The sequence below is a fragment of the Haliotis cracherodii genome, unplaced genomic scaffold (assembly GCF_022045235.1).
Source record: "Haliotis cracherodii isolate W230 unplaced genomic scaffold, xgHalCrac1.p SCAF_4, whole genome shotgun sequence".
Classification (NCBI taxonomy): Eukaryota; Metazoa; Mollusca; class Gastropoda; order Lepetellida; family Haliotidae; genus Haliotis; species Haliotis cracherodii.
The window spans coordinates 53,575,352-53,594,711 of NW_027266297.1; the positions used below are offsets into that span (position 1 = coordinate 53,575,352).

General features: G+C 42.5%; 2 protein-coding genes across 2 annotated transcripts in view; one reads left to right on the forward strand and one right to left on the reverse strand.

The window, feature by feature from the left end:
- LOC139480123 (phosphatidylinositol-glycan-specific phospholipase D-like) overlaps positions 1-14,551 on the forward strand; it is a 33,518-nt gene extending 18,967 nt beyond the window's left edge. The window contains exons 11-25 of the mRNA XM_071263151.1: positions 224-419; positions 615-739; positions 1,269-1,381; positions 1,591-1,670; positions 1,885-2,001; positions 4,881-4,958; positions 6,523-6,676; positions 7,090-7,142; positions 7,318-7,415; positions 9,596-9,792; positions 10,742-10,893; positions 11,134-11,221; positions 11,795-11,907; positions 13,233-13,310; positions 14,306-14,551. Of these exons, the coding sequence (XP_071119252.1) occupies positions 224-419; positions 615-739; positions 1,269-1,381; positions 1,591-1,670; positions 1,885-2,001; positions 4,881-4,958; positions 6,523-6,676; positions 7,090-7,142; positions 7,318-7,415; positions 9,596-9,792; positions 10,742-10,893; positions 11,134-11,221; positions 11,795-11,907; positions 13,233-13,310; positions 14,306-14,392 (1,729 nt within the window). The 3' untranslated portion in view covers positions 14,393-14,551. The remainder of the gene's footprint in view (positions 1-223; positions 420-614; positions 740-1,268; positions 1,382-1,590; positions 1,671-1,884; positions 2,002-4,880; positions 4,959-6,522; positions 6,677-7,089; positions 7,143-7,317; positions 7,416-9,595; positions 9,793-10,741; positions 10,894-11,133; positions 11,222-11,794; positions 11,908-13,232; positions 13,311-14,305) is intronic.
- LOC139478312 (uncharacterized) lies at positions 2,231-4,267 on the reverse strand. The gene is made up of 4 exons (XM_071260734.1): positions 4,256-4,267; positions 3,612-3,891; positions 3,348-3,452; positions 2,231-2,247 (listed from the first exon to the last, which is right to left on the reverse strand). The coding sequence occupies exons 1-4, from the start codon at positions 4,265-4,267 to the stop codon at positions 2,231-2,233; spliced, it is 414 nt and encodes a 137-aa protein (XP_071116835.1).
- Positions 14,552-19,360: the final 4,809 nt, after the last annotated feature.

Below are 19,360 nucleotides of genomic sequence, written 5' to 3' on the forward strand. Positions count from 1 at the left end.
TGTATGCTGAAACACGGTCAGAAGTAGGTCATCTGGACACATGTGGTGTATATGCTGAAACACGGTCAGAGGTAGGTCATCTGGACACATGTGGTGTATATGCTGGAACATGGTCAGAGGTAGGCAAAATCTGAGGAAGGCTTATTTGAATTGAAATTGTACAATATCCCCTTGTTTACTTGCTGTGTTTGAATGACAAGGAAGATATCCATGTTGGTTTCAGTGACTGTAATGTCACCCACAACCCGTTGTACATCACATGTGGCCAGCCTCCACAGAACCCACAGGTGAACAACAGGAAGTCAGCAAGGGAGTCTGGGATACCCCTGAGACTCACAGACCATGGTCTGTCCCAGGAAGACATCATTGTTGAGAAAGCATATCGAGGGATACGATTCAGAGCAACTGACAAACTCAAGGTCAGTCATTTAGAGACTGTTGTTGTTTTTGGATAACGATGTTGGCGATTACAAGAAGCAGACACAAAGAAACCTTTTTCTCCTTTATTTGTATATGTGTCTTGTGCATCAGGAGTCAGTTAACAATGTTTCTGACAGATTTGATACTACTTGTTTCAGTGTAATAACTGCCTCCTATTTTCAATCTATTGGTAGGAATTCATACGGCAGAAAAGACTTAAGAAGCAAAGCATTGCCAAGTTGCGCCAGAGGGAGAGTCTGAATGATAAACAGCCTGATGCCGTTTATACAGTTCCAGAAAAATATGCCAAGTTGGGCTGGTGGGTATACAGTGAATCAGTGACTGGAATGGTTTGTCAGACTTTAAGAATACAGCAGCAGATTTCATACATGGCCTCTGTCAGTTTTAGCTATGACAGGTATGTGATTAGGTTCATGCTGATCAGGATCCAATATCCTTGACACTAACCTCACAGTGTTTATAACCTCACAGTGTTTATAACCTCACAGTGTTTATAACCTCAGTGTTTATAATCTCACCGTGTTTATAACCTCACCGTGTTTATAACCTCAGTGTTTATAACCTCACCGTGTTTATAACCTCACAGTGTTTACCTCAGTGTTTATACCCTCACAGTGTTTATAACCTCACAGTGTTTATAACCTCAGTGTTTATAACCTCACAATGTTTATAACCTCACAGTGTTTATACCCTCAGTGTTTATAGCGTCACAGTGTTTATACCCTCACAGTGTTTATACCCTCACAGTGTTTATAACCTCACAGTGTTTACAACCTCACAGTGTTTATACCCTCACAGTGTTAATAATCTCACAGTGTTTTGTGCAGGTCACTGGCTGTTGGCGACCTGAATGACGATGGTCAAGATGACCTGGCTGTTGGTGCCCCAGGGCACGGCAGTGAGTTCTCCCCACAAGACGGCAAAGTCTTCATCATCTATGGTAGGTGGGGAAACTGGTCGCTCATTGTTATTAAGCCTTGACATGGTAGTTGATCCTAGCAGTTGGTAAAAGTCAAAATTCCTTGGAAAATTGAGAATGAGCATTTACTGACTAAGTAAGATTTCTGCTAGATTGACTCAGTAACACTGACTATAGCACGCCCATCGAGACCTTCTAGGATATGTTATATCTTATGTTATGTTCTACAGGAACAGACCATGGTCTGCCGCTTAAAACGATGGAAAATCTGAATGTTCAAGCAAACCAAGTTCTGAACGGCCCATTTAAGGTAAGCATCAAAACCGGATGCTTACCTCTGTTTCCATCAGTGAAGTCTTGTGGAGCCTGTTGAATTGTTTGCTTCTTGAAATTAACCATAATGAGGTAAACAGAGCAGAAACATATGTTTGACTCAACATGATTTCAAAACAAATGAAACAACATGCATTGCAGTAATATCCGGCTCCGTGTACTTATATTGTGGTGTCATGCATATCTCCCAGGCCCAGGCCAGGTTCGGCACGTCTCTTGCGATCGTCGATATCAACATGGATGGCATCAATGACCTAGCTGTCGGCGCCCCCAACATGGCATCAGAGTCCACCCCCCTCAAGTACCAGGTAACATAAGCCTTTCCAGGACTAGTGTCTGTAGGTAGGATATGACCCGGCATTGTAGGGTATGCCTGATAATGAGAAACTATCGCACGTGGGATATCAGAAAAAATATGATTCAGCTTCACACTGTTTGACTGGTTCATGCCTGTTGTGTGATTGTTCACAAGTTAATTCCTTCCATGTCACATCCTTTCACTGCCTGTTGTGTGATTGTTCACAAGTTGACTCGATGTCACATCCTTTCACTGCCTGTTGTGTGATTGTTCACAAGTTAACTCCTTCCATGTCACATCCTTTCACTGCCTTATCCCAGAATACTGATAATGATGTCGAGTTTTCATTTCTCACCTTACATCTCTCACTTCTACTTTCCTTGTTGGCAGTTTTCTATAAGTCATTCTCCGATGAGAAGGAATGATAGGTTGCAAGTGTTGTTACACCAGCATTGACAGTGGCAATGAGCTCCAATGTGTTCAGATGTAAATGTGTCACGATATTATTGTGAGCAGGAGATACAGTTTTCACATTTATTACAACCCCGACCTAAAAGGGAGGGGGTATATAGTTATACCAAGGAATTCTGTACGTCCTTCTTTCCATTCCTCCTTCCATCCATCCATCCTTCCAAGGAAAATCTTTTGTACGGCCTATCACTTTTATTCTTTTCAAACTTACTGAAAACTTTTTATACCTCAAAAGAATTCTGATTAAAAAACCACTATTTTCCAATTTTTTTTACCTTTTTGTGCAACCTATAACAAGAAAACTACTGCATGGATTTTTTTCAAATGTAGGGAAAAGAAGTCGGGGTTAATTTCATGATTCACAGTATCAGCTGCCTGAGCAGAAGTGTCCATTATCTGATGCAGGCTGTGGTGTACGTGTACTTATGTCTGTTTCAGGCTGTGGTGTACGTGTACTTATGTCTGTTTCAGGCTGTGGTGTACGTGTACTTATGTCTGTTTCAGGCTGTGGTGTAAGTGTACTAATGTCTGTTTCAGGCTGTGATGTACGTGTACTTATGTCTGTTTCAGGCTGTGGTGTACGTGTACTTATGTCTGTTTCAGGCTGTGGTGTACGTGTACTTATGTCTGTTTCAGGCTGTGGTGTACGTGTACTTATGTCTGTTTCAGGCTGTGGTGTACGTGTACTTATGTCTGTTTCAGGCTGTGGTGTACGTGTACTTATGTCTGTTTCTGGCTGTGGCATACGTGTACTTATGTCTGTTTCAGGCTGTGATGTACGTGTACTAATGTCTGTTTCAGGCTGTGGTGTACGTGTACTAATGTCTGTTTCAGGCTGTGGTGTACGTGTACTTATGTCTGTTTCAGGCTGTGGTGTACGTGTACTTATGTCTGTTTCAGGCTGTGGTGTACGTGTACTTATGTCTGTTTCAGGCTGTGGTGTACGTGTACTTATGTCTGTTTCAGGCTGTGATGTACGTGTACTTGTGTCTGTTTCAGGCCGTGGTGTACGTGTACTTATGTCTGTTTCAGGCTGTGATGTACGTGTACTTATGTCTGTTTCAGGCTGTGGTGTACGTGTACTTATGTCTGTTTCAGGCTGTGGTGTAAGTGTACTAATGTCTGTTTCAGGCTGTGATGTACGTGTACTTGTGTCTGTTTCAGGCTGTGGTGTACGTGTACTTATGTCTGTTTCAGGCTGTGGTGTAAGTGTACTTATGTCTGTTTCAGGCTGTGGTGTACGTGTACTTATGTCTGTTTCAGGCTGTGGTGTACGTGTACTTATGTCTGTTTCAGGCTGTGGTGTAAGTGTACTAATGTCTGTTTCAGGCTGTGATGTACGTGTACTTGTGTCTGTTTCAGGCTGTGGTGTACGTGTACTTATGTCTGTTTCAGGCTGTGGTGTAAGTGTACTTATGTCTGTTTCAGGCTGTGGTGTACGTGTACTTATGTCTGTTTCAGGCTGTGATGTACGTGTACTAATGTCTGTTTCAGGCTGTGGTGTAAGTGTACTAATGTCTGTTTCAGGCTGTGGTGTACATGTACTTGTGTCTGTTTCAGGCTGTGGTGTAAGTGTACTTATGTCTGTTTCAGGCTGTGGTGTACGTGTACTTATGTCTGTTTCAGGCTGTGGTGTAAGTGTACTAATGTCTGTTTCAGGCTGTGGTGTACATGTACTTGTGTCTGTTTCAGGCTGTGGTGTAAGTGTACTTATGTCTGTTTCAGGCTGTGGTGTACGTGTACTAATGTCTGTTTCAGGCTGTGGTGTAAGTGTACTAATGTCTGTTTCAGGCTGTGGTGTACATGTACTTGTGTCTGTTTCAGGCTGTGGTGTAAGTGTACTTATGTCTGTTTCAGGCTGTGGTGTACGTGTACTTATGTCTGTTTCAGGCTGTGATGTACGTGTACTTGTGTCTGTTTCAGGCTGTGGTGTACGTGTACTTATGTCTGTTTCAGGCTGTGGTGTACGTGTACTTATGTCTGTTTCAGGCTGTGGTGTACGTGTACTTATGTCTGTTTCAGGCTGTGATGTACGTGTACTTATGTCTGTTTCAGGCTGTGATGTACGTGTACTTATGTCTGTTTCAGGCTGTGATGTACGTGTACTTATGTCTGTTTCAGGCTGTGATGTACGTGTACTTATGTCTGTTTCAGGCTGTGGTGTACGTGTACTAATGTCTGTTTCAGGCTGTGATGTACGTGTACTTATGTCTGTTTCAGGCTGTGGTGTACGTGTACTAATGTCTGTTTCAGGCTGTGGTGTACGTGTACTTATGTCTGTTTCAGGCTGTGGTGTACGTGTACTAATGTCTGTTTCAGGCTGTGGTGTACGTGTACTTATGTCTGTTTCAGGCTGTGGTGTATGTGTACTTGTGTCTGTTTCAGGCTGTGGTGTTAGTGAACTTTTGTCTGTTTCAGGGTATGGTGTATGTGTACTATGGAAGCAGGTACGACATGTTCAGATTCTCACAGGTCAACATGACTATCAGCTGCAAGGTAATCACATTGGTGACAATACCAAACATTTTCAGAAAAATTGTTCTTTTGAAAAAAAAAATATCATATAATCAAGATAGTGATATGTGCATATTTTTTATAAATATTATATGATTTGTAGCCAAACAGAAATATGTATCAGTGTTGATTGACAAGTTCTGAGCCTCACATAGATGGAATGGCATAATAGTGAATTCTCTGTTGTGGACATAACTTGCCATAGAGGTATACCCACAAGCACTTGAGTCGCTGAGCAGATTGTCTTGCTGTGACATAACTTGCCATAGACGTATACCCACAAGCACTTGAGTTGCTGAGGAGATTGTCTTGCTGTGACATAACTTGCCATAGAGGTATATCCACAAGCACTTGAGTCGCTGAGGAGATTGTCTTGCTGTGACATAACTTGCCATAGAGGTATATCCACAAGCACTTGAGTCGCTGAGCAGATTGTCTTGCTGTGACATAACTTGCCATAGAGGTATACCCACAAGCACTTGAGTCGCTGAGCAGATTGTCTTGCTGTGACATAACTTGCCATAGAGGTATATCCACAAGCACTTGAGTCGCTGAGGAGATTGTCTTGCTGTGACATAACTTGCCATAGAGGTATATCCACAAGCACTTGAGTCGCTGAGGAGATTGTCTTGCTGTGACATAACTTGCCATAGAGGTATATCCACAAGCACTTGAGTCGCTGAGCAGATTGTCTTGCTGTGACATAACTTGCCATAGAGGTATACCCACAAGCACTTGAGTCGCTGAGCAGATTGTCTTGCTGTGACATAACTTGCCATAGAGGTATATCCACAAGCACTTGAGTCGCTGAGGAGATTGTCTTGCTGTGACATAACTTGCCATAGAGGTATATCCACAAGCACTTGAGTCGCTGAGCAGATTGTCTTGCTGTGACATAACTTGCCATAGAGGTATATCCACAAGCACTTGAGTCGCTGAGGAGATTGTCTTGCTGTGACATAACTTGCCATAGAGGTATATCCACAAGCACTTGAGTCGCTGAGGAGATTGTCTTGCTGTGACATAACTTGCCATAGAGGTATATCCACAAGCACTTGAGTTGCTGAGCAGATTGTCCTGCTGTGACATAACTTGCCATAGAGGTATATCCACAAGCACTTGAGTCGCTGAGCAGACTGTCTTGCTGTGACACGGCAGTAAAATAAACAGGAGTCTGTGACCTTTGGAAAATGAACTTGAGTAACGTGTAGTGATCAATTACTTGCAGAAAAAGGAATTTGAGCTGAATAGCCTTTTTCTGACCAGTACTTAAATATAGAATATTTGGCACAGAGGCAACTGGGGGCAGGCAGGTCAGTATTGTAACAAGTGTTACACAGAGTGAAACATTATGTTGAGTTAAAGTTATAAGTTTGTGACAAATGGAGTGCTGCAATTGATTTAATCACAGTGCCATAACTGTGAATTGAACCCCTCTTGTATAATATTCCCAGTTACTGGAGATGATGAGATTCTACCTAAAATGGAAAATTCCACATGGTGAAAGAGCTGTGATACTGGAAGGCACAGTTTCTATATTCTACAGGATACATTCTGCAACAATGGATGGTCCCTGTCTGCTGGCGACCTCAGTGGAGACGGACATCCTGATCTCATTCTTGGCTCCCCGTTTGCTCCAGCCGGTGGCCAACAGCGAGGCTTTATAGGAACTGTGTATGCCAGCAAAAAGTACACAGATGGTAACACTGAATATCTCTGAACATTTCAAGTATTTCAGTCTAAATAGAATCTAATAGAAGCGGATACTGATTCCTCAGCATGGGCAGAATTAATTCTCAAGTGTTCATTTTTAGGCGATATTTTGATTTGTTTTGGTTTTACTCAATCGACTGTACAAAAAGCCTTAATCAGAAAATAAATCAAACATAGTTAATATCTATGTGATGTATTTGAAAAATACTTCCACAAAAGTCTTAACACCCAGTAACTGTTTTTTTTCTGCGGCCACTGCAAACATCATAAAAACTTAAAAAAGCTGTCTGTTGACAATCTAACTGGTGAGGAGCATCTACACTGAGTTGCTGCTATGTTGAACGATGAACTGTGTTCTGTGTTATCCTGGTCATCTGCATGCATCCTCATCCATCTGTAGGTATGACCGCCCTGACCGTGGACGCCCTGGACTGGACGAACAGTGGACAGCAGGTGAGGGGCATGCTGCAGACATCTCTGTCGGCTGTATCTGTTTCAGCAGTAGGTAGGCTGAAAGCATTGTTCACTCTACATGTTTGTATTCTCATGGTAGGCCTTCATGTGCTGTCCATTTTTTGTGTTCTCTCACCCTGTGGTGATTCAGGTCACATGTCACATGTCATTGCAGGACTATGGCTGGCTGGGACAAGACCTAGCAGTCAGGCAACACCCCAGCGGTCAGCAGCTGCTGATGGTCAGTCAGCCCACCTTCAGGAACTGTAGGCTGTGAGTACTGACGTCTTGCTGACTCTCCATCCCGTCACCTGTAATATCCACATGTTAGTCTGCAAGGACCATCTACTGGGGAGTTGCATGTTAGTCTGCAAAAACCACCTACTAGGCAGTCACATGTTCGTCTGTGAGAACCATGTATTGGGGAGTCACATGTTAGTCTGCAGGAACCACCTATTAGGGGAGTCACATGTTAGTCTGCAGGAACCACCTAATGGGGAGACAAATGTTAGACTGCAGCAACCACCTACTGGAGAGTCACATGTTAGTCTGCAGAAATATTATATGATTTGTAGCCAAACAGAAATATGTATCAGTGTTGATTGACAAGTTCTGAGCCTCACATAGATGGAATGGCATAATAGTGAATTCTCTGTTGTGGACATAACTTGCCATAACTTGTATTGGGGAGTCACATGTTAGTCTGCAGGAACCACCTTATGGGGAGACAAATGTTAGACTGCAGGAACCACGAACTGGGGAGTCACATGTTAGTCTGCAGAAACCATGTATTGGGGAGTCACATGTTAGTCTGCAGGAACCACCTACTGGGGAGTCACATGTTAGTCTGCAGGAACCACCTACTGGAGAGTCACATGTTAGTCTGCAGGAACAACCTACTGGGGAGTCACATGTTAGTCTGCAGGAACCACCTACTGGGGAGTCACATGTCAGACTGCAGGAACCACCAACTAGGGGGTCACATGTTAGTCTGCAGAAACCACCAACTAGGGTAGTCACATGTTAGTCTGCAGAAACCATGTATTTGGGAGTCACGTGTTAGTCTGCAGGAACCACCAACTAGGGTAGTCACATGTTAGTCTGCAGAAACCATGTATTGGGGAGTCACATGTTAGTCTGCAGGAACCACCTACTGGGGAGTCACATGTTAGTCTGCAGGAACCACCAACTAAGGGGTCACATGTTAGTCTGCAGGAACCACCTACTGGGGAGTCACATGTTAGACTGCAGGAACCACCAACTAGGGGGTCACATGTTAGTCTGCAGAAACCACCAACTAGGGTAGTCACATGTTAGTCTGCAGAAACCATGTATGGGGAGTCACATGTTAGTCTGCAGGAACCACCTACTGGGGAGTCACATGTTAGACTGCAGGAACCACCAACTAGGGGGTCACATGTTAGTCTGCAGGAACCACCAACTAGGGTAGTCACATGTTAGTCTGCAGAAACCATGTATTGGGGAGTCACATGTTAGTCTGCAGGAACCACCTACTGGGGAGTCACATGTTAGACTGCAGGAACCATGTATTGGGGAGTCACATGTTAGACTGCAGGAACCACCTACTGGGGAGTCACATGTTAGACTGCAGGAACCACCAACTAGGGGGTCACATGTTAGTCTGCAGAAACCATGTATTGGGGAGTCACATGTTAGACTGAAGGGACCATGTATTGGGGAGTCACATGTTAGACTGTAGGAACCACCAACTAGGGTAGTCACATGTTAGTCTGCAGGAACTACCTACTGGGGAGTCACATGTTAGTCTGCAGGAACCATGTATTGGGGAGTCACATGTTAGACTGCAGGAACCACCAACCGGGAAGTCACATGTTAGTCTGCAGAAACCACCTAATGGCGAAACAAATGTTAGACTGCAGGAACCGCCAACTAGGGGGTCACATGTTAGTCTTCAGGAACCATGTATTGGGGAGTCACATGTTAGTCTGCAGGAACTACCTACTGGGGAGTCACATGTTAGTCTGCAGGAACTACCTACTGGGGAGTCACATGTTAGTCTTCAGGAACCATGTATTGGGGAGTCACATGTTAGTCTGCAGGAACTACCTACTGGGGAGTCACATGTTAGTCTGCAGGAACTACCTACTGGGGAGTCACATGTTAGTCTGCAGGACACTAGGGAGACACACGTCTTGAAGTATCTGGTGTGGAGACACATGTTAGTCTTGAAGCAAATATTGGGGAAAACCACACCACACACATTTATGCCATTATATATCATATCCTGTCAAAATTATCAAAATGTGTTCCTCTTTCGAAGTGACAAGGCAAGCTTTAGACAAGCATCCCATATCTTCCTCATCATACCATGGTATTCATATGTGAAACTGTATCAACATAATTATGTCCTTCCATGTTGTCCTGATCTGAAGATTTGATGTGAGTACTATACAACTGACTCTGTCTTACAGATACAATTGTTCCTATGATGACAACGACACCCAGAGTTTGGGACAGTTCCACATGTTCTACGCCCCAGTGACAGGGGCCACTTTATCAACAACAAAATCAGGCAGTAGGCAGTTCCAGAAGTTTGGCTCCAGCTTCGATATAGGCCAGCCCCTACCAGGGGGAGACACAATACTGGCCGTGTCAGCAGTGGGGGAAGGTGAGCTACATTGTCTGTGAGTGTGGTTATCACAGCGTTGTCATGGCAATAGTTAATAATTCTTGTTAATACTCTACCTCTAGTACATCATTGCCATAATCCTGTATTTTGGGTGAAATCACACTTGAACTAACCCCTTCAGATTTTCAACAGAGGTCTTCGGCACTGTCAACTATACACAACTAGTCTTACCCATAATAGCACGAAACTACTTACAGCTCTTTGCCATGTGCAAGGTGGGAAAAAACTCAGTCCTTTCCTGTGTGTGGTTAGGACAGTTTATTTGCCCAGATAGCTAGTGAATCTTTTAGAGGGACAAATCATTTTTATACTACCTACCTTAATGGCCAGTAAATTGTTATATTTTAAACATTCCCTTGTCATATATTGTTTTAAAGTGAGGATCAGGTGGTCCATGTTTCTCATAATGTCTGGGCCAGACATGAATTTTGACTGCTGTTTGTTGTTGACATCAAACCTTGGAGGACATAATAGCAGTGTCTTGCTGCATTGTTGACAACAAACCTTGGAGGACATAATAGCAGTGTCTTGCTGCATTGTTGACAACACACCTTGGAAGACCTACAACCAGTGTCTTGCTGCATTGTTGACAACAAACCTTGGAAGACCTACAACCAGTGTCTTGCTGTATTGTTGACAACAAACCTTGGAAGACCTACAACCAGGGTCTTGCTGTATTGTTGACAACAAACCTTGGACCAGTGTCTTGCCATGAAGTTGTGGTACCTGGGCAGCCGGATCAGTGCTCTCTGCATCACCCCTTGGTGTGACAGTTCCAGGTTAAAGTGCAAGCACATATGCCATTATGTTGGCCCTGAAATGATGTGGATGCAGTTTTAAAATATTTTCACTAATTACAATGACTATGATAGTAATGAGACCACTGCCTGGACAGTATGACTGACCTGCTACTACTGTTACCCCACAGATGTGGAGGGCAAAGTGACGCTACTGGATGCCGAGTTCACGCAGGCTGGGGTGGTGCATCTCCTCAACATCACCAACATCACCTCACTGTCTCAACAGGTGGCGCTGTATGCAGGGGACAGACGGTATAGTAGGTTCGGGGCAAAGGTCAAGGTGAGTTGGTCTTAGAAACCAATAAACGGCCACGCAATTAAGTAATAATCTGTGCCAGTCACTTCAAGGAAACAGGTCTTCATATCTGATACAGATGTTTGGAAATTATAAGATATTAACATTTGCTTATTCAAGCAATAAAACAATGATAATAATAATAACCTAAAGTGATGCACATCTTGCCCTGAAGCAGTACAAACTGTAGAAAATACTCCCTACCTTTATTTTCACCTCTGTTAGTTTGCTGATCTGAACACTGACGGCTACGACGACCTTATTGTCACCGCCCCGCTCCGTACAGATGATGTGACAGAAGAGTTATATGGAGGTGGGTAAGGATGTGGAGATGGGCTGCATGTTCTCATTTCAGTACCGACAAGATGAGATTGCCCTTGAATTTGATTGATAATGTTACAACTATGAAGACATTTGGGAGAGCTACAAAACTCACAGCTGTACCAGCAGAAAAACCCAGATGTTGGAGCTCACAGAAGCTGCCTCATTGGTTGATTAGCTTACAGTGTTACCCGCATTCACTGACTAAACACTAGGGCTGGGACAAGTCCAGGAACTTGGGTACAAAATGTCCGATTGGGAATTGTTTTATCGCAGCCCTGGCAAAAAGTATTTTGATACACATATAATACGACCTTGTCATGCACACACAGAAGTTGACCGAATGATTATAATCTTTACTTGAACATATAAAAGTCAGAAGAAATGTGTGCATAGTCAGAAAGAATGTGATCATTAGTGACTTGTAGTGTAACCATGGAGTTATAATGAACTTTTATCATGAAACAGTATATCCTGTGGGTACCCGGGTCCTACTCAGTACCCACCCAGCCGCAGTACCCGAGTTATTCGTCCCAGCCCTACTAGACTTCATGTTGTATTACAGCTGAGGCGGGTCGGGTGTTCATATACAGTGGTGGCAAGGGCTTCCCTGTGGGAGACAGGGCCTTGTATGACTGCCAGACTCTCTCCTTCATAGAGCCTTGTCCAGGACAAAAGGTGGGTAACTCAAACATAGATATTAGTAATTCTCCATATCAGGGTTCTGCTTGTGTGTAAATATTGTCACAATCCTGAGTGGGAGAGGTATCTTCATAGCTTTTATCACCATGTCACCTACAAGTAGTGTGCCAGAAGGCGGGCACAGATGGTGTAGACTGACATCTTGTCTCTGAAATGAAAATAGTTTTTACAAAAAAAAAGTTGTAGGAACCCAGAAGAAGCTGAGGTAATCTAGACATGCCAACTATTATAGACTTGCATGGGCTACAAGGGCTATATTTGTTTGGGGGTCTGTATGACAGCCAACTCATTTCGACCATTGAGAGTCAGTTTGTTGAGTTGATGGCTATTCTATGTCACATCACAAGGTGTAGAAAGTGACAAAAACAAGTTGGAAACACCCTTGTCAGATTTGTGGCCAGATAAGTAGATACTATTGGCTCTGTTTCTGGATTTGTCAAGGGAGTCGACTGCATGTTTCTGAAAGCTCTGATTCTGGTCAGCCTGTATGATCATCTCTCACTGTGTGCCATGGAATTAAGCTTCAAACAGGCATCATTCTGTCAAAACATGCTTGTTGCTAGGATATTTAGAAGTCGAAAAAAGTTATTTTGTGGCTAATGGAAGTATTAATGGTAACAAGCAGTGTTGACACCAAACCATCTTCCCAAGTCAAGGGCATTCACTGACGATAAAGTTCAGTTTCCACCCTTGCCGAACTAGGCTGGAATTTCCAGGTTCGATCGTAGCGCCACCAGTGGCTATTACAAGTTATGTCCCTTCTATGTTCCTCCTATTGACCAACCAGATTCCATCTCTCATCTTGCATTTGCTTCAAACAAAACGACAGCGCCCAGTCAAGATGATCTGCTCAATAGTCAAGATCTGTAGTGTAATAAAACGGGTCTTACCCCACGAAGTGCAGCAAATCACGTGAGCACCTTGATTAAAAACATGAAAGAAATCCATGTTGTTTACAAACCGGATGTCTCGTTCATTACTCGATTTTGATTGGACTATGCATAGACTCGTTAGTCCAGCCAAAATGTAACTCCTTAACTGCAGCCTAGTTCAGCAAGGGTGGAAATGGACTTTTACAGTCAGTTAACTCCCTTTTCTTGGGAAGATGACACGAAAGAGTCTGAATCATGAACACAGTATGTCTAGATAGCAGCATAAAACATGGGGGACATCAAAATATTGATGTCAAAAGAATTGATAAGGTGAACAAATATGAAATAGATTTTAGTGAACAAACGTGAAATAAGGATTACAGAAAATGTTATTATGTTCCTTTGGTAGTATTCCAGTTGTAATTTCAGGCATCTTACGAGCTGAACCTTGGGGAAGACGGAGCTCAGTTTGGGACAAATGTCGCTGTTGTCAAGTCTAAACATACAGTATGTTTGCTTAATCATGTATAATATTGATATTACAGTGAGGATTGACGTTTTTGTTTGGATTTCGGGGTAGAAATTGTCCCCACTAGCTGATGCTGTCATTTAATGAGATTCTTCCAGTGTGGAACCTGGATGGTTGTGTGTCATGGGAACCTGATGCCATGGCTTATTGCCATCCACCACTGGTATTCCTGGCCCAGGAAATGGACGTAAATATCACTTGATGGCCTACATGTACTTGAAAAAGAGATTCTTAAAAGTATTGTGGTTATTCACGCCTAGTGGTTCGCTACAAATAAGATGGTTGCAAGTTCAGTCCACTGACATAAAGAACACATTTGTCATTTGATTTCTACATCATTCAGCAAATGTTCTCATGCTGATTGTGTTCAAATGCATTCACATACATTTGGAGGGGGGAAAATCCTGTAGAATGTTACCGAGACAGAGGAACTTTCGATAGAATATCCCTGGGCCGTAGCTACTTTCCACAGAATATAGGGGGAATGGGTGGCCTAGACGTCGAAGGTGCCACGATTCTCTGTGCTGAGTTGCAATCCTTGGGCATGCCAGAAATCTTTGATTGTGGGTTCAAATCCTGATTCGCCCCGGTAATGTTTCTAGGTTTGTCAGCACCATACCCGTGGTCATGGGTTTCACCAAAGTGGTAAACGTCCCCCCACATCAAGCTGACACACCATGATATAAGTGGAATAATAATAAAGGCGGCATTAAACCCAACTCACTCACTCACTCCACAGAACATACCCACAACAGAGGGATATTCTGGAGAAGGTCCCTGTTGAGAGGTTATCCTACTATATGAAGGCCCCGTGTAAACAAATACACTACTACAGGTGTATGATATGTACAGGCAAGCAGTATATAGCTGGAATATTGCTGACATGGCCACAGAAAGAAACGCCTAGTTTTACACCTTCTTTGCAGACGAAATGATGCCTGCCTTTTGTTAACTTTCATCATTATGACTTCAGGTGAATCTGGTAGTGACGGCCCTGCACAGCAGTAGGGGGGACAGACTGTCTGGAGCTGTGGTCGTGTACTCCTTTCCCAAGTCCTGACTCCAGACAACCATCTCTCCATGTTTCAGCATTCCAACCTGTCAACATTCTGACAGAGACCAGATACCAATATACGGTGTCTGATTCTGATGACCTTGGGAGAGCCTTACTTCACTCAAGATTTTTGTCTGATCAGAATATTTTTAGACTGCAGGAAATGTATGTCAGGGTATTTTTAACCATGGATATATCTAATAGCAATTTCTCCAGTCGCGAGTCTTTTCATTTGTGTCTGTGTTACTGACATATTTGAATATTTATTTGAATTATACAGCAACAGTATGTAAAATGTATGTAACAGTATGTTTTTAATGAGATACGTGTTTCTTCTTGCTTGTAATTTGTTGTAAATTGTCAGTTGTTGCCATGTTGGTGAAACTCCCATGCACAGGTTCTGACAGACCATGAATCATGATCAGGTGAATCGGTGCTCGATCAGTGGATCCTGGCCTAGTTAAGGGGTGCAACTTTCAGTGGATTATTGTGCCTTTGACTTTTGGGTCTGGACCCTCTCCTACCAAGATCATGTTTCAGCTGTTTTCAGCTAAGGGTGCACCTTTGCAAAGTGAATTATAGTGCCCTTCATTGCTACCAAAGATCTTTTTTCTTTGTTAATATGAAGTGTTGGTGTAAATATATAATAACATATTACATTTGCTCAGGTTACATAATTTATTTTGTATTCAATTTTTACAAATTTGGAGACATATTTTTGATACAGATTAGGGGTGAAACGATACAGCAAGGTCACGATACGATTCGTATCACAATGCATAGGTCACAATACGATACACATCACAATACATATGTATCGTATTGTCTAATGAAAAGTTATGATGCTCTGGTGTAGGGAAGTATCGTTTCACCCCTAATACAGATGGGACAGTCACTGTTGATATATTTCTATGAGTTTGATGCCTATTTCATCCAAGTATCACAAGTGGTCTATATGTAAATGATTAATGTTCCCAGCTTCAAAGAGTTTCCGAAGGAAAGATTATTCATATGGGAAAATATTCCAGTGTTAGTAAGATACTGGCTGTGGACATAATATCCTAGCATATTACTTTCTCCTGGAAAGGATCTCCAGGGGGAATAAATATTCTATTACATATTCAGGAATTCTGATATTCCTGAAATCTAAATTATATGCTTCGCACCTTGTTGCTGATGCACTAGTGTCTGAAAAAAACACATTATTGTTTAGGCCTAAATGGATGTGAGAAGTATGAAAGATCATGAGAGATCAGCTCACTAGATGCGAGAGAGGACGATTGACAAGACTGATTCAGACTGATGTTTGTGGTGGACAGGGTATCTGCAGTAGAAGTCATATCTCCCTTTGTCATGTCAGGATCTGCTGATGGTAGGTTGGAACATTAGCTTTCTCTGACTATGGTTGTTATTCTGTCAGCACCATACCCATAGGTATGATCATAGGTCGTGACAAACGTTCACGCCCTTTAGAAGAAATCATCTTCCTGAGGCAAGGGAGTTAACTGACCGTAAAAGACCCGTTTCCACCCTTGCTGAACTAGGCTGGAATATCGTGGCCCAATCATAGCACTACCATTGGTGATTACAAGTTATGTCCTTTCCATGTCCCTCATACTGACCAATCAGATTCCACCTGTATCACTTGCATTTGCTTCAAACAAAATAGCAGCACCCAGTCAAGATGATCTGATCGATAATAAAGATCTTGATCATCATGAAATGGGGCTTACCTTGCGAATTGCCTCTAATCATTTGAGCACCTTGATTAAATATGTGGAAAGTTTTGGAAAATATCTGTTGATGCCCAGTTGATGGCACATATGCCTTGCAAACCCTGCAATCAACAGAAATCTATATGGTAGTCGCAATGTTGTTTATGAACCAAATGACTTTGATTGGACTATGCATAGATTCGTTAGTCCAGCCAAAATAGAACTCCAGAAATCCAGCCTAGTTCAGCAAGGGTGGACTTTGGACTTTTATGGTCAGTTGACAGTGCTGGTGCTGACAACAACAACCATAGTCAGAGGAAGCTAATATTCCAACCAACAATCAGCAGATCCTGACACAATAAAAGGACACAACAATGAACTCCAGTGCCTTAGACCACGGAGCCATCTGTGCAACCAAAATGAAATTAATCCAAATTCGATAATTTGATAATCCGGTACAACCACTGACATCCTCATCCACTGAGGAGAAATTATCCTCTATCAGATAGAATGTAAAACCTTTTTACTAGCTGCTTATACATTTGTCAAGTATTTTCTAACTTTGGGAAACAATTCAGAGGTGTGTTTTCCATATTCTCCAGCATGACATAATTATATCAAACTTCATCAAGTGCGTTAAATGCTGCTAAAAGGGCCTTCTTAAAGTCTTCTCAATAAGACTTGAGATCATTATGAATAAAACTTTATTTCTTTAGATGTTGTGGTTTTAATTATTACAAGGAAAAACACATTACATTATTTCTATGTAGAATGTTTCCTTTGTAAGATCAAATAGTCACAGTGGTCGGCAACTCTCCTGAATCAACATTTAATCACATGAACTTTCACGAATTCATGAAACCATTATTTGGGTCATCTAGGAGAAGTCAATAAAATTATAATAAATGGCAAACATTCTAAGTTGAAATGTCATCTTCCCGAGGCAAGGGAGTTAACTGACTATAAAAGTCCAGTTTCCACCCTTACCAAACTAGGTTGGAATTCCTGGGCTCGACCGTAGTGCCACCAGTGGTTATTACGAGTTATGTTCCTTCTAAGCCTCTCCTATGGACCAATCAGATTCCACCTGTTGTATCACTTGCATTTGTTTCAAACAAAATGGTGACGCCAAGTCAAAACGATCTGATTGATAATCAGGATCTATATTGTGATAAAACGAGTCTTACATCGCGAAGTACATCAAATCGCGTGAGTACCTTGATTAAAAACATGAAAAGTCTTGGAAAATATCTGTTGACAACGAGTTGGTGGTGCACATGCTTTGCAAATCCTGCAGTCGACAGAAATCTGCACGACATTTTACAAACCGGATTTCGATTTCGGTGCGCGATTTTGATTGGACTATGCATAGACTCGTTAACCCAGCCAAAATGTAACTCCATAATACCAGCCTAGATCGGCAAGGGTGGAAACTGGACTTTTATATTCCCTTGCCTCGGGAAGATGTTGAAATGTATGCCAACACACATATTGTTATCACACACTCCAAGCTTCCTAAATGCAGTGAGAAGTCACAGGCATGCACAATGTTCAGTATGGCTGCTACAGTAACCATTAGTCCAAACCAATATCAGGAAAAAGTTTGGATGTACATATCCAATACCTTTTACAACAACCCAGTGGAGGATTTCATTCTTAAGCCCTATGCCCAGTGGAGATTCTGGGTTCTGGATCTACCTACCCAATTCCTTCTACAACTCAGTGGAGGATTTCATTCTTAAGCCCTACAACCCTTGGAGATTCTGGGTTCAGATTGGTCCCCAATCTATGTTTGTCGTAAGAGGTGGCTAAATGGATCAGGTGATCAGGTTCGTCGACTTGGTTGATTGCACATCATCATATTGTAATTGTGTGGATCGATGCTCATGATGTCGACTTAATTGTCATGTTCAAATTGGAACTATTTACAGACCTGTCATAGTAATAGAAAATTCCTGAGTGTGCTGTAACTCAACAAACAAATACTGGGTTTATGATATCACTGCATCAAAGCTCTTCTCAAGCCATCACACAGGTAATCCTTGGTTTAACCTATGCTGATGGTAAGAGGCCACTGACACAGATCGGGTGGCCACTCTGAATGGCCGACAACCAAACCTGATGGCAAGGGATGTTCTTCATGGCTTCAATCACTGGCTTGTCTGGCCCACACTAGTTTATTTACTGACCACCATTATATAGCAGGTCAGGAAAGGTGTGTGCATTACATGCAAAAACAGAAGCAACCCTCTCCCCACCTTCTGAACACCCCAAAAACTTCACATCAGAAATGTGTCGTGAACTTTTCTGAACTGACCAATTTCTGGCGACCAATGACTCCAATAAGTTCCTGTATCCATCGGTCCTACCTAATGTTGTCTTGCGACCAATGACTCCAATAAGTTCCTGTATCCATCGGTCCTACCTAATGTTGTCTGGCGACCAATGACTCCAATAAGTTCCTGTATCCATCGGTCCTACCTAATGTTGTCTGGCGACCAATGACTCCAATAAGTTCCTGTATCCATCGGTCCTACCTAATGTTGTTTGGCGACCAATGACTCCAATAAGTTCCTGTATCCATCGGTCCTACCTAATGTTGTCTGGCGACCAATGACTCCAATAAGTTCCTGTACATTACATTAAGAAGTACATTAAACAGTTCAATCAGATGGTCCATGTAGCTATTGCATATTCCTAGATATGAGTGAGTGAGTTGGGCTTAACACCACTTTTAACAGTATTCCAGTTATATCGCGGCATGTCATCTTCATGTGGGAGGAAAGCCCGAAGTGATGCAGGTCTCAGACATTTACCACTTCGGTGAAACCCTCAAGCATGGGTATGGTGACAAACCTAGAAACATAATCGGGGCGAAGCGGGATTCAAACCCACCATCAATTGGGAACCTGAGTTTGAAGGTCCGTCTGCAGGACGTATTTCGAAAGTGCTGGATAACACACCTTTTCTCTGCGGAGCCTCATCAACTTGCACTCGATTATATATCTGATTTAACTAAGAAAACATAACCTTCTGGGGTGGGAAGATTCTATAGTCTAATAATGGCATTTTGCTTGTCTCGAATGTGATAGATTTTTTTTTATTCCAAGAACTTGGGGGTAAAATGTATCAGTGTATTCAAAATAGTATTCACATATTGCTATATTCATGTGCACAGAACACCTTATCATTCTGATAGCATCTCAAACCTTAAGCTAAAGGCATACTGTTATTATCACTACGGGCAAGTACCCCAGGT